The following is a 13,878-nucleotide window of genomic DNA, read 5'->3' on the forward strand; positions in this document are numbered from 1 at the left end:
AGGCAAGCCCATGCCAGGCACTGGCACGCGAGCGGGATGATTCACCTCCTGCCTGCTCTGCCTACACCCGGCAGCTTCCCAGACAGGCAAACATCCCCCGCCGGCTCCAAGCCCAGCTCCGGGAGCCTTGACCGTGGCGTCCCCCTGCCACGACGCAAGCTGATGCTCGTCCTTGAAATTCTTCCTGCGCTGGGGCTGTCCCCTCTGCAGTGGCCAAGACACCACCTGCCTGGTCCCTCACTGCAAGTAAACCCCCAAGAGCCAGATATTTCTCTTCTGGATGGTTAAGCCACCTCTACCAGCATCCTACCTCTCCATGCAATGGGCTGTGCTCCCCTCCCGGCTGCCCCTCTCATCCCAGCCTTACTCTCCCTGCTTAATTCCTCTCTGCCTTACACCCACGCCGCTCTCTCTTTTCCTAGGAACGCAGGCATTTCATTGCATTTTGAACACGCGGGGCCAGATCCAGGCCAAGACACCGTGCTGGTAGCGTCGCGAACTCCTGCCAGCCTGGAGTGGAGAGTGCAGGCAGTGATTTTCCCAGCTCCACCGCCCTCTGCGGGTTTGCGCCACCATTTCCAGCCAGATCCCAGGGAAAACAACAGCCAGTCTCCCAGTTCTGCAGGAAACCGAGGGCCTCACACCGAGTCGTGTGAGAAGAAAGCATTTCGATTCAATCTGGGAGAGAAAACACAGTAAAAACGGCAAGAGGGAAATTTTACCGTGTAATTTATGCAACACTCGCCTCCCCTGCACACCACTGGCTCAGTCCTGACCATCCCAGCAGCGAAAACGCTCTGTATTTCCAAGAGCTCACTATTGATGGGGCAGAACCAGGGGGCTGCAGCCCAAATCCAGCCCCTGATAACGAGCCAGGGCTAAATAGCCACCGAGCACCCAGCACATTGCTTCGTTTGTGGCCATCAGCCCTCCCAGGTGCTGGGGTGAGGCTCAGCAGGGAGCCTGCGGTCCAGGTCCTGCCTTGCATTTTTTGGGCAAGCCCAATGAAGCCACAGAGCATCTGCTCGGGAGCGAACGCTGGCCTGCATTACTGAGCTGGCCGCATCCAGCCAGCATCGCAGAGCTATAAATAAGGTCGTTTGGAGAGCAACCTGTGCGGGGCCCGTGCCGCTGGATCCGAGCACAGCCTGGCTGGCCAAAAACTCACCCGGGAGGAAGGAAAAGCATCCGGGAAAGACCTCCCTGCTGGGGAGGTGCGTGGGGCTGTGCCATAGAGGTGGAAAGCAACCCACCACCCACAGTGAGAGAGAGTTTGAGACACAAAAGCCTGGCTTTAGCCTCCGAGAGAGGCAGCAGACACCAAGCAGGCTGGGAAAAGCCTCCTCCGCTCAGTTTTGTCAGCACAGGATGGTCTCATCAGTGTGGACGGGCAGGAAAATGCAGATAAACAGATGCAAGACTCCCCTGCTATCAGAAAAAAAGAAGTTGTGAGCAGCTCCAGACCCAGTAAAAAGTATTTATTTTAATTACGATAAGCCCCAGATGTAGGGTGAAAAAATAGTTACAAAAAAAATCCCCCCCCATCCCTCCTTTTACATATAAATATTAAAAATCCCTCTACGTCTTTGCTTTCTGTCTAGAGCAAGAAGGTGCCCCACAAGACAACATGCAGCACCTGAGCTACCAGCAGTGGTTTCCCTCTCAAAACTGCAAAGGGAATATTAAAAAAACCCTTAAGCAAGCCCCTTGTCCCCATCCAGATTTCACACTGGTGCCAAACTGGCTGCGATGGGACGGAGGTTTGGGGCCGCGCGGTGATTTCAGGGCTTGCAGTTTCCCGGGCGTAGAGGCCAGGCACGGCGGCGAGCGAAGCAGCGGCAGGAACCATCTGCACTTGTCCAGGGAAACTTTTGGGCCGGGAAATCGCGTCTGACCTCGCTTCAGGGGGGACAGGAGGGAGAACCAGGTACTGCATCCACACCATGGTTACATCTTTGGCACGTCGGCTTTTCCCTTTGCACTCGGAAATTAAAGCTAATCCCAGGAGCCACAGCATCCCGGCAGAGCCTTTCTGCAGCCTGCAGCATCCTCCAGCCCTGTCCCCAGCCCCGCTGTCCCCAGTTTCCCCATCAGCATCCTCTGCTGACAGTCTCTCCCAGAAAAACCTGGGATCCGGGGCTGGCTAGTTGCATCCGCAGCCCAGATAGCCCCAGCTGGCTTCCCCAACCGAGGGGCTGGCACCACGGGGTGCTGCACCTACAGCTGCACTGAGTAAAAGAAAAAAAAAATAAATATACTAATCTTTTACTAAAAAAAGGCTTTTAAAATGCATTTTCCCTGAAATTTTCCAGTGTATTCCACAATGCATGAAAAAAATATATACTTCCCCCCCCCCCCCCAAAAAATATATCTTAAAATATTTTCCATCCTCATGTGCGCATCTTTGGAGAGAAGAAGATATGTCCGGTGTATTTAGACACGCAGCCGAACCTGCCGGTGTCACGGCGTTCCCTTTATTGCCTCCGAAAAAGAGGCATTTTGCCGGGGCGGGGGGTCAGGCTGGAGCGCTGCGTGTGTAAATACGGGGTAGTGCCCACGGACGCACGTGCCTCGACATGTGGCCCGGTCATGGTGGGAAAGACAAGACCCCCAAATCAAAGTCATTTCACAAACAAGTGAGGGGATGAGGAGTTTTCACAGTGGATCGAACCTCGGACGATACCGGGGACGCGGGGCGCCGCTCCGGCTGAGAGCTGCGCAGTTCGTTGCATGGAGAAGTGGTTTGAGCCTCTCGAAAGGATCGGGGAAATTCAGCCGGCAGCAGAGGACGAAGCAACGGGCAGCTGGTTCCCTCAAGCACTCGCCCTTCACCAAACTTCGCACTTCTTGGGGGGATTCATGGGGGAGCCGAGGGGGCAGCCGAAATGCTCTGCAAACTCCCGGGAGTTGGAGACGGTGCCGATGACACGGAAACGCGAGGGGCTGTGGGGGTCAGTGATGAGTCCCTCGTGCGAGCTCTCCGGCGTGCGAACCGAACACCACACCTGCAGACAGAGGGCAAGAGGCATGGGCACCGGCGTCCACAACTACAGAGCCCCCCACTCTATGCTGAATGAGACCTCCCTGCTTGCATGATGGGCCCCAACACAGCTCGAACTCCAGCTTTGACTCACGTTTTAAGCACTGCCACCCCGATCCAGTTCTCCATCTACCACGCAGCATCTCTGGAGACCTCAGTTTTGCCATCACATCCTCCAAACACCATCCAGATATGCCTCCCCCCCTCAAAAACCCGTGCATCCACCCTCGCTGCCCACCACCAAGTGACCTACCTGGGCAAAGCCAACGAAGAAGAGCTGGTGGTTGGTGAGGCCGAGGGTTGGCAGGGTTTCCTCATCCCCATTCTTCTTCAGCCAGTTTTGATACGCCTGGAGACCAGGGAGCACAGTGGGCTCGGGGACAACACCAATCCCACCGTGCCACCCGCTGCATCTCCTCAGCCCCATGGCCCTACCCGGTAGGCGGCCTTGAGGCCCCCGTTGTCAGCGATGTTCTCCCCAAGGGTGTGCTTGCCATTGACGGCCTCGCCATTGATGGTATAGTTGCCGTACTGCTCCACCATGCACTCTGTCTGCCGCTTGAAGGCTTCCACCGACGAGTTCTTCCACCACGGACGCAGGTTGCCGTCCTTGTCATATTCCCGGCCTGCCAAAAATACAGCGGGTCCTTTGTCACCTCAACAGCCACCCCATCAGCAGACCCACCCACCTGGCCCTGGCCATACCTTGGTCATCAAAGGCGTGCGTCAACTCATGGCCCACCACCACACCGATCCCACCAAAATTCAGTGACCTGCAGGAGGGTGATGCTGAGATTTAGAGAGCAGCCGCTTCTCCCCACAGCCATGAAATTCAGCCTCAGATTTTGAGATGGGAGGAAATTTGGGAATCCTGCCCTCCCCGTTTGCCCTAGGCTCTTACTTGGGAGATGCACGGGTATAAAAAGGAGCCTGGAGAATGCCAGCGGGGAAGACTATCTCGTTCTTGGTGGGAGAGTAGTACGCGTTGACCGTCGGAGGCGTCATGCTCCACCTGCGGGGACATGGCCAATGTGGCAGCACAAACACCTCGCCAATGTTCGCTCCGACACTCTCCGCTCATCATGGTGCAAAGCTGTCGGCCCAAATTTAACTCCCCAAACCCAGGTTGGTCTGGTGGACACCAAATCCCAGTGCTCCAGATATTCTGATATTCTCCATTGAGCGCAACGTGGAAGCGGAGCGGAGTACTTACTGGTCCCGGTTTGGTGGTTTTCGGAGCTGGTCAGCGGTGACCCTGGCTGAGAAGTTGTAGAACTGCATGACGTTCTCAAAGTAGAGGTCAGACACAGCTTCATACTGCAAAAGAGCAAGGCATGAGCGGCGCGTGGTGATCACCCAGCCCTGCTCCTCCCTCCATCGTCACGTCCAAGCCTCTGGAGCAGGCTGAGTTACAGCTGCTCTCATTTCTCCTCTTCTCCAACATCTGTGGAGTCTCGGGAGGGAAGTGAATCACTGTTACGGTAACCGGCTCCTCCTCTTCCCGGGCAGGGATCCCGAGAGCCCTAGCCACCCCAGAACTGGCCCCGCAGCTCTCCAGAAAGTCCCCAGAGAAGGGCCAAGGACGCTGGTGAAACCCTTCTGGAGGAAACCTAGGGCTCAAGGCTGCCTTGAGGCCACGGTGATGGGCACATGTCCTGCATATGCTAGCAGAGGGGGGAACAGGAGATGCAGAGGACATATCTGACCAACTCACATCGTTGAAGACCTTATCCAGCTCCTTGGGGTCCATGATGAACTTGGGGTAGCCGATCATGTTGTAGATGGCATCTGCCTGGGGGGGTGACAAGGACCAAAGCACTTTGGGTGCCAGGGATGGAAGGATGGGCTCACCCAGCTCCACCACCCCCACCATCATCCTCTCCTCCCCGGCACTGCTGCCAGCACCCCACCTTCTCTTTGGCCGACTTCCTTGTCTCTTCGTCCATCCACTGCAGGGTCTCCAAGCTTTCTTCAAAGGCTGTTTTAATCTCCGCAATCATTTCCTCCGCCTAGACAAAACAAGGTGGCACAATGTTGGTCCAGAGAGCCAGCTTCCCACCCCAGACAGCTCAAGGACCCTTCACACCAGTGGGAAGGAAGAGGCCGGGATGCCGAGGTGGCACGCAGACTGGTGAAAAACCAAGAGAATGGAGATGCACGGTGGGTAAAAGGTGGGCAGAGAAATATTGGCTGCCCCACACGTCCCCCATTGTGGTGGCTCACACGCTGCTTGCTTAGAGACGTACCACCTGCTTGCTGTCCTCAGCGAAGGTGGCCTTGACGAACATGGCTCCCAGGGCGAAGCCCAGGTTGTTGTCTGTGTCGCTGATGCAAAATTTCCAGCGCGGGAGGCAGGTCTGCACAGGGAGAGAGGTGGTCGTCAGTGGTGGCACAGCCAAAGACCCTCACCTTCTCACCCCTCGCCCCGCTGAGAGATGAGGTCTGCATCCATCCCCCTGTGCCAGAGCCATGCCAAAGCCTGCCCCCCATATCTATTTTTTGGATGCAACATGATGAGGACTTTGCTTAAGAAGCTGTCACCACTTTAATGGTGATCTGGGGGCATTGTGGGCTCCCCCCTCACCTTCTTTGTCCCGTACATCACTTCCATGAACTTTTCCTCAGCATCCTGGAAGCGCTGGTCAAGGAAGGGGCTGGTTTTCCGCACCAGGTTCCAGATCATGTAGTTGTTGAGAAGACTGTGGCAAGAGGTGGTGAGCGGGCAGCAGGACACGCCTGCCCACCCCAGGCATCCCTCTGCGCGGGCTGGAGACTCTCACCATTTATCGGTGGCCAGGATGAGGTCAGAGACCTGCTCCAGGTATTCCTTAGCATAGACCACGACAGGCTCGGACTCGTTGAGCTCCACGGGGTAGAAGACCGTGGAGAGGAAGGGCATCCAGTCCACGGCCGGCGCCAGCTCCTGCAAAAGCCATGCCGCTGCTACGGATCCAAAAACCATTGGAGGGGTTGGCAGCTGCTTCCCGAGCTGGAAGCCGCTGCATCAGCCCTCGTTTGAGGGATTCAGTTGATTTTTGCAGAGACCGGTTCCCATAACAGCAGCATCCTCCAAAGGTCGGAGGAGAGTAAACAATTTCCTCCCGCAAAGGAAAAGAAAGTGGGGCGGGTGTCAAAAATGTTGACACAACCCATCAGGGCCCCTCTGGGGACACGGGGAGGTGACCGGGCTGACATCCGCAGCCGGACCACAGGCAGCAGTGCCGGGAGGGCATCGGTGCCGCAGCAGGACAGCCGCTGGTCCCGGGGGTGGTCCGGCAGCTGGGAGTAGGTCAGGGTAGGATTTCCCCAAGGAGGACATGGGCCAAGCTATTGCACAAGAGCTTCCCAGGCAGTGCCGGCCAGCATCGGGCTTCCTCGGAGGAGCTGCGTCACCTCCACACGTCCATCCCGCTTCCCAAACCATAGTGGAGAAGGGAGGCTCGCCAACCCCATCCCTACCTTCAGGTCTCCGGCTGTCATTTTATGGTAGATGACCTCCTCGTCCCGGTGCTTCTCCTGTGGAATGGTGATGTTGGCCAACGCTGTCTCGAAGTCCAAGATCTGCTGCATCTGCTGCCGTGTCGACTCCTCGTCGGTGCCTCCCAGGAACATCCCCAGCTGCACCATGTAGTTCAGGTACCCAGCGAGCACCTATGCGGTGGGACAGCGGGGCATCAGCACGGTGGGTGCTGCCCACCCACAGCACCTCCTCGGCAAAGCCAGATTTTCCCCCCTGCGACAACCTCACCTTCTCATTCTCCGTCTTGTTCAGGTAGTAATCCCGCGACGGCAGGCCTAACCCCGACTGATCCACCTGGATGACGTTGCTGTTGGAGTTCTTGGAATCAGCACTGACGTAGACGGAGAAGAAGGGCGAGGTGCGGTAATGTGCCGTCACCGCCTGCAGGGTCACGTTGAAGTTGTCTCCGGCCCAGGGACCCGTGATGTTCCAGCCGCCCAGCTGCGGACAGACAGCAACCAGCTTTTGGGTAAGGAACAACCACCTGCAACTGCTTAAATATTCCGCCAGTACCCATCCGGGGGCAGGAAACATCTTGCAGTGGGGCTAAAAAGCCCAGGAGAAGCAAGACCTGCCTATAAACCCTATAAATCCCTGCCTCTCTCTGCCCGCCTGCCCCGGGAAGCACCGGGAATGGGGTCTGGAGGGTGCTGGGACTGCCCATAAATGAGCTTTTCCCTCCGTTTTGCAGAGGGAAGACGACTTTTCCACGAGGAAGGAGACGAACCTTTTGGATGAGCTCCACGAGTGGGGTGGCGCGCAGCTCCTCGATCTTGCTCTCGTTCATGCAGGCTTGGTAATAACGCTGTGCCTTGCGCTCCGCCTCGCTCGACATGTTGGCCGTGGTGTTTTCTGCAGGGGGTACCCGGGGGATGTCACTTGGAACTCCCACCCTTCCGCCAGAGAAACATTCAGCCCCATTTTGGGCAAAACCAGGCTCCAAAAAGGCACCAAAAATTGGTCTGCCGGTCCCCTCCGTGCCCCCAAGAGCATCCCACGGCCCCCAGCCCTTCCTGGCCTCCTGCCCTCATCCCCTCACCCGCCCGCAGCAACTGCTCCAGCTCTTTGGAGCAGAAAGATAAAGAAAGAAAAAACAAAGAGCATTTTTGCAGAAGCTCTGATGTTCCCAGCATCATCCAGCCCCCTGTGTTGCCCTTGCCCCTGTGCTGGCGCTCCCCAACCCTATATTATTTATTCCTGCAAGAAAGAACAATAAACCCATTTTTCTCCTCTGCCTCAAAACCATCCTTATTTCCCCCCCCCCCAAATTCTGCTTCCCCAGAGGGGTTTTTTTATTTTCCTCACGACACAGCTTGCACCTTTGGCTTCCCAGCTGTGTGATTTTATTAACTAAAGGTCCCTTGGCTCCAAGGAATTCAAGGAAATGCCGAGCGCGACCGCTTGGCTAGAGGCCCGGTCCCTTCTCCCGGTAAAACCAGCGCCAGATTTCTGCGGGAAAAGCCAGGGATGAAGCCATTCCCGCGCCACCCCCCTTCTCCCAAAAGACACCACTCTTCCCAAACCTTCTCTTTTCAGATAATCAGCCCCAGAGCAGTGGAAAGTGCTGATAAGGAGCCAGTTGTTTGCTCAGAGCTTGAACAAACCGTCCCCGCCGGTTGCTCGGATAAGCCGCCCTGCTTCAGTGTTCGCACACAGAGGCTGAGCCTGGGATCCTCCCTCTGCTGGGGGAGTTCTGACCCCCAAAAACAGCCAGATTGGCAGCCGACTCCCCAAAAAGGCTGGAAGCAACAGCAGGAGGAAAAACCTACATCCTTGGGGTGGTACAGACCCTGGATGCAAATCCTGAATTTCAGAGCTCCTGGGAACGCTGCCATGGGGTTTGCAGAGCTGAGGCCAGGACCCTTCCCCTACTCAGCACCAAAGAGCTGCACCACCGCAGTCAAAAATCCCAGGGGCGTCCAGGAGAGCAAACACACCCAGGATCTGCTTCCCAACGTCCTCACAGCGCGTGCGTCACGGATGGGTTTGACGCTGGGGTTGAAGTCCAACCTCACATCCCCGCGGGCATGTTGCCCGCATCCCCCGGACCTAACGGGGCTCGTCGGCACGGCGGGGGTCCCACCGCTCCAGCGTACTCACCCAGCAGATGCTTCATGATGGCCTGGTTGTGCTCCCAGAGGTTGTTGAAGGTGCCCCAGCGCGAGTGGCCATCGGGGAGGGGGTTGGCCTTGATCCAGCCCCCACAGGCATAGCTGAAAAAGTCCTCGCAGGGATTCACCGCCCGGTCCAGCGAGCTGAGGATGGAGCTGGTGACGGAGATGCAGGCTTCCGAGAGGCACACAGCGGGCGGCCCTGGGGGTGGGAATGACGGGTTCAGCTCCTCCACCCCAGCGCAATGAGCTGCAGCGGGGACCATCCTGCCCCGCGGCAAAGGGTGCAGGCAAATATCCCATCTGGTGCCGGAGCATCCCACGCTGTACCCTAACATCCTGCTCCAGGGTAAGCAATATGGACCAGCATCTCATTCGATGACCGAGCATCCTGCCTCATCATCCCACCCCAGGGTGAGAGATGTGGGCAAGCACCTCACCCTATGCCCAAGCACCCTGCCCCGTGCCCGAGCATCCCACCCTGGGGTGAAGGGTGTGGGCAAACATCCCGCCCTGCGCCCGAGCATCCCGCCCCAGGGAACCCCCAGCAACCCGCCCCAGCCAAGGGCGTAGGATCCCCACGTGGTGCGAGGACTTACGGGCTCTGTACTGGAAGACGAGACCCAGCAGACACGCTGCCAGCACGGCTGCCAGCAGCCCCACCAGCACCACGAGCTGCTTCTCGGCGCGCGTCCGCTCAGCCCAGCACCCCACGCTGCTCCTCGAGCCGCGGAAATTCACCTGCGGGAAAAGCAGCGCCGTTTCCCCGCTGGCGGAAAAGCCCACCGACGCATCCCCCATTTCGCTTCCTACAGCCCACGGCACGGATTTAGCCCCCAGCGAGGGATCCGGCGCAGTTCAGTCTGGGAAAGGCAGCAGCTGCCTTCCAGAAACTGCCCAGGAAGGGCGGCACAATGGCAGGAAAGGGAGCGGGGCGAGCGGTTCGGCAGGCTCACCTGCTACCCCGTGCCACCCCAAAACCCTCCTTGGGCACAGCTATGACCCCCGGGTGTCCCCGTCCCCACCGCCAGCACTGGGACAGGGTGGGGGCCACGGTGGCAGTGGGAAGTGCCGTAACAGGATACTCCCGAAAAACATCCCCAGGAAACATCCCCATGCGACTGCGAGCAGAGACTGCCCCGCCGGGGAAAGTGAAAACACAGCGGACCTCTGATTTTTGGGGCAGAAAACACCATCCTAGGCAGAAACCGACGGGGCTGGGAGCAAGGCAAGCACCGAGAGCATTGCTCCAGCCCCAAGCCTTTCCCAGGGAGGCCGAACGCTGGCAGCCGTCAGGTTTTCTCCTCGCCACCCGCGGCCCTTTTTAAGCTGCTTTCGCGCTGCTTGGGGAGGAATTAACCTAATCCTAACCCTTTTGTGCAGGGACAAAGTGATAATTGCTCACCCCGGCCACACCGTGGGTGGAAAAACTGGGTGCTGGGGCACAGCAAACAGCCGAGCCAGCGTCTGGCCCTGCGGGCTCCCGTCGCTGGCTTCAGATGCCGGGAGAGGAGCAAAGGGCAGCGGCGCGGGAGCGAACACGGCCCTGCCCACGTTGGACTTTGCCCCACGGAAAGGTTGGTCCCAGGTGGAAAACCCCCTCTGCAACCCCTTCTGCTGCTTGCCAGGACCTAAAATCCTCCTTTTTATCCCCCCGCCCCCCAAAACCACATACGAAGCCCTACCTGGAAGCCGTTGGGGTACCCATCGCCTTCACCGATGGAGTCCAGGGGGTCTTCGTCGTCCAACGTTGCCCGCTTGTAGGTCGACATCTACGCAGGGAGATCGGCAAACGGAGGTGCTCAGGGTTGAGGAAGAGGAGGAAGGATAGCGAGGAAAGAATACGCGCCCTCTAAAGCAGCCTCCTGCGAGGAGCTAAATCCCGAACGGCTCCGGGATAGTGAAGCGCTAAACAAACGCTGGAGGACAGTTACGGAAAGCAACGCAGCCGGAGCCAAAAGCTGAGCGAAGCCCGAATCCGCCTCACTTTCCCCCGGGGCCAGGTTGTGCAACCTCCCCTTCAGCCTGGAATAAAGCCGGTTCCTCCTCCGCCAGCTCCCGGCCCCGAAACGGGGCGAGGGACCCCCCCGTGCCAGGGACCCTCGGTGTGCCGGAGGCCCAGGAAAGGCTGGTAGCAGAGAAAGTGCCTTTTCACCCCAAAACTACCGGCTCGCTTGGGCTCCACACCCCATCTGTGAACCGTGCACGCTCCGGAACACCCCGTGGGGTCCCTCTGAGCACCCAAAGATGACAGCACCTTGAATTTCGGCTGCCGACAGGCTCCCTCCCGGCTCCTCGTCCCCCAGGCGTTATCTTGTGCCAGTGCCCAGCTCTTATCTCATCCCCCAGCAGCAAAACAAGGGGAAACCTCACGGGTTGGCAGCCAGCCCTTATCGTGCCGCCGCCGTTTCCTTCCCCCCGGCATGGCCCTGCCACCCAGCCGGATTGTCTCCCGCCAGGGAAAAACAACCCTCTGCCCGCCATCGAGGGGGTGGGCACCCCAAAATCCACCCCAGCCCCTGCCACTGATGGGCCGAGCGGCGTCGGTCACATCCCTTTGCCCCCGATGCAGCGCAGGGGTTTGCACCCATCCAGATGTCCCCATCCCCTTGCCATCATCCCCAAAGGGACACCGAGGCAATCCGAACCCAGCACAGCCGTGCCTCAGTTTCCCCTGGCAGGAAGGTGCATGCAACGAAAGCGCCAGTTCTCAGCCCCATTTCCAATAACAGCCTTCCCAAACCTCCCCTTGCACAACCCATAACAAATCCCATCCTCTCTCCAGATCCCGAATCGCAGCCTGGATTTAATTAGCCACAAAACCCACATGGGGAGGAAAAAGGGTTAAAAGAAAATGGCAATTTCCCTCCTCAGTTGCCCAAAACCCTCTATTTCCAGCCCCAAAATCTCCCCCAAGTGCCTGCCCTCAAGCCTGCGAGGCAAAAAAGCTTTAACTGCAAGATTTTATCGCGGGTGAAATTCAGGTTTATGCTATATTTTTTTCCATCCCCTTTCACTTTTTCCCCTTGTTTTTGCACTCTGCACTTGGCTGAAACTGGCAGCTCCGGGCACAAATCCCCCCGCTCACACAGAGGGGGGAATCCATGAGGCCCCCAAAGCACCAAATTCCCGGAGTCCCAGCTTTCGGCCAAGGTTTTCACCCCGTTTCCTGAGGAAATGAGGGGTTTTTTTGGTAATCCCCTACCCCACCTGCCCACCCCATCCTTAAAACAGCACAAAAAAAGGGGAAAAGGCAAAAAACCCCACCCCACTTTCTTTTCTCCTTTCGTTAGGGTGTGCTGGCTCAACCCCACATTAGACATCAGAGAATCCAAGATAAGCTTGAACCCCCAAAAGACCCCCGGAGGGCACCAGGACCAACCCCCAGCATCCTTAATTTCGTGGAGAATTGGGTCCAAAAGGTATTTTTAGCCCCCTTTCCCCCGCACCGGGCGCACTGTGGCAAAGCAGCACCCATGGGTGCTCCCCACCCCTCGCTGCTGCTCCCCGGCTTGTGAAGCCGGAACACCTTTTTTTTTTTTGGGTTGAAACGAGGTGGTTTTTGTTTCTCTTCTTCCCTCCCCCGCCCCAGTTCTCCTTTGCTTAAACCACAATAAAAGCACATTTCCCCAGCTCCCATGGGGCGGGGGGCACCCAAGGGTGCAGGAAGGGGCACCCACACTTTAAGGCCCCCCCCAAGCCAAGGGATTTTCCCTCCTGTTTCTAACTTCTACAAACCTTAGCAGGGCCTTAAATCCTCGTGTTTTCCCCCAAATCGCCCCTTCGCCTTGCAGACAATAAACCCCACGTGCTCCGAGCCCGCAGCCCCCGAGGAACGGTCCCGGGGGGTGTGGGTGGGGGGCACCCATCGCGGGGAGCCCCTCACCCCAGCCTCGAGGCTCGCCGCCCGCTCTCCCTTCCCGCCCGGGCGCCATTTCGGAGCCACCACCGCGGGCCACGGCGTTTCAAACCCCCCCCCCCAAACCGACCCCCCCTCCGCACCCCCAAACCCCCGCCCCGGCCCCCCCGCAGCGCCCTCGGGTGCCCCCCGCACCTCCTCAGCCCGGAGGCAGCACCCAGCGCAGCTCAGCCTTTTAATTAGGATGCCCCGGGGGGGGGGGTAATTAGCAACCCCTGGCGTTAATTAGCGGCCGTGGCGCTAACTGGGGGGGCTGGGAAGGGGGTTTGGGTGGGCACCCGGTTTTGCAGGGAGCCCAGGCTGCAGATAAATAATAATAATAATAACAACAACAACAACAACTTAAAAAAGAGCAAAAAAGGGTTAAAGTTTAAAAAACAAAAAAAAAAAAGGATGGGGGAGGAGTCCCGTTTGCAAACAGCACCCCCCCCAAAAAAAAAAGTGGGTGCTGCGGCGGGAAACCCGGTGCAACCCCCCCCGCGGGTTTGGGTCCAGGGCTGGGAGCTGGGGGGGGGGTGATGGGGGGAGCACCCACTTTGGGGTGCCCCCCCCCAGCCTGAGGACCCGCTGGGCACGAAGCAAGCCCGGGCGGGGGAGCCGATGGGGGGGGGGATCCCTTTGGGGGTGCGGGGGGGGTCCCTTGAGGGTGCAAGCGGGGGTCCCACCCTGGCCCCCCCCCACTCACCATGGCTGCGTCCCGCTCGCGCTCCCGGTGCCGCCGCCCCCCCCCCCGCGGGGCAGCGCGCGCTCCCGGTGCCGCCTGCGCAGGGCCCGGCGCGGCCGCACCTGGGAGGGGAAAGCGGCGGGGGCCGGCCCTGCGCGCGCCGCGCCCTTAACTCCTTCGGGGGGGCCCGGGCCTCGGGGGGGGGGGGTGTGCGTGTGTCTGGGTGTGCGTGTGTGTGCGTGTGTGCCCCCCCCAGCTGCCGAAAGCATCCCCCCCCCCCCATAAATCACGGCAGCTCGCTGGCCGGCGGAGGGATGCGGCTGTGAGTGTGCGGCTGTGAGTGTGCAAATGTACAAGCGTGTGGCTGTTCGAGTGTGCAACTGTGCAAGTGTGCAACTGTACGAGTGTGTGGCTGTATGAGTGTGCAAGCATGCAACTGTGCGAGCGTGTGGCTGTGTGTGACTGTACAAGCATGTGACTGCACAAGTGTGCGGCTGTACGAGCTTGTGGCTGTGCAAGCATGTGACGGTACAAGTGTGTAAATCTACAAGCGTGCAAATCTACAAGCATGTGGCTCTACGAGCGTGCAGCTGTACAGGTGTGCAACTGTGCGAGCACGTGGCT

The 13,878-nt window shown here is 58.6% G+C and overlaps 1 protein-coding gene across 2 annotated transcripts; it reads right to left on the reverse strand.

Annotated features, from left to right (window-relative positions):
• Positions 1-1,469: 1,469 nt before the first annotated feature.
• On the reverse strand, positions 1,470-13,354 carry ECE1 (endothelin converting enzyme 1). 2 transcript variants are annotated; one of them, XM_075437418.1, is made up of 18 exons: positions 13,276-13,354; positions 10,357-10,443; positions 9,271-9,412; positions 8,661-8,873; positions 7,288-7,412; positions 6,789-7,001; positions 6,500-6,691; positions 5,821-5,963; positions 5,625-5,739; positions 5,287-5,397; positions 4,951-5,049; positions 4,755-4,832; positions 4,254-4,357; positions 3,942-4,052; positions 3,746-3,813; positions 3,476-3,666; positions 3,294-3,389; positions 1,470-3,005 (listed from the first exon to the last, which is right to left on the reverse strand). In XM_075437418.1, exons 1-18 carry the CDS (start codon positions 13,276-13,278, stop codon positions 2,829-2,831), a joined length of 2,268 nt encoding a protein of 755 aa, XP_075293533.1. In that variant the 5' UTR covers positions 13,279-13,354; the 3' UTR covers positions 1,470-2,828. The 2 variants fall into 2 exon arrangements, with proteins under 2 accessions (XP_075293533.1, XP_075293534.1); XM_075437419.1 differs by lacking the exon at positions 13,276-13,354 and adding an exon at positions 10,929-11,018.
• Between the last annotated feature and the right edge of the window lie 524 nt (positions 13,355-13,878).

Source organism: Opisthocomus hoazin, chromosome 16 (assembly GCF_030867145.1).
Source record: "Opisthocomus hoazin isolate bOpiHoa1 chromosome 16, bOpiHoa1.hap1, whole genome shotgun sequence".
Taxonomy (NCBI): Eukaryota; Metazoa; Chordata; class Aves; order Opisthocomiformes; family Opisthocomidae; genus Opisthocomus; species Opisthocomus hoazin.

Excerpts from the sequence above, each read along its gene's own strand:
- ECE1 (XM_075437418.1), bottom strand. Across the intron at positions 4,053-4,253 it reads AAACCACCAAACCGGGACCA|GTGGAGCATGACGCCTCCGA; the intron begins GTAAGTACTCCG and ends ATGTCCCCGCAG. Across the intron at positions 3,667-3,745 it reads GCACGCCTTTGATGACCAAG|GCCGGGAATATGACAAGGAC; the intron begins GTATGGCCAGGG and ends TATTTTTGGCAG.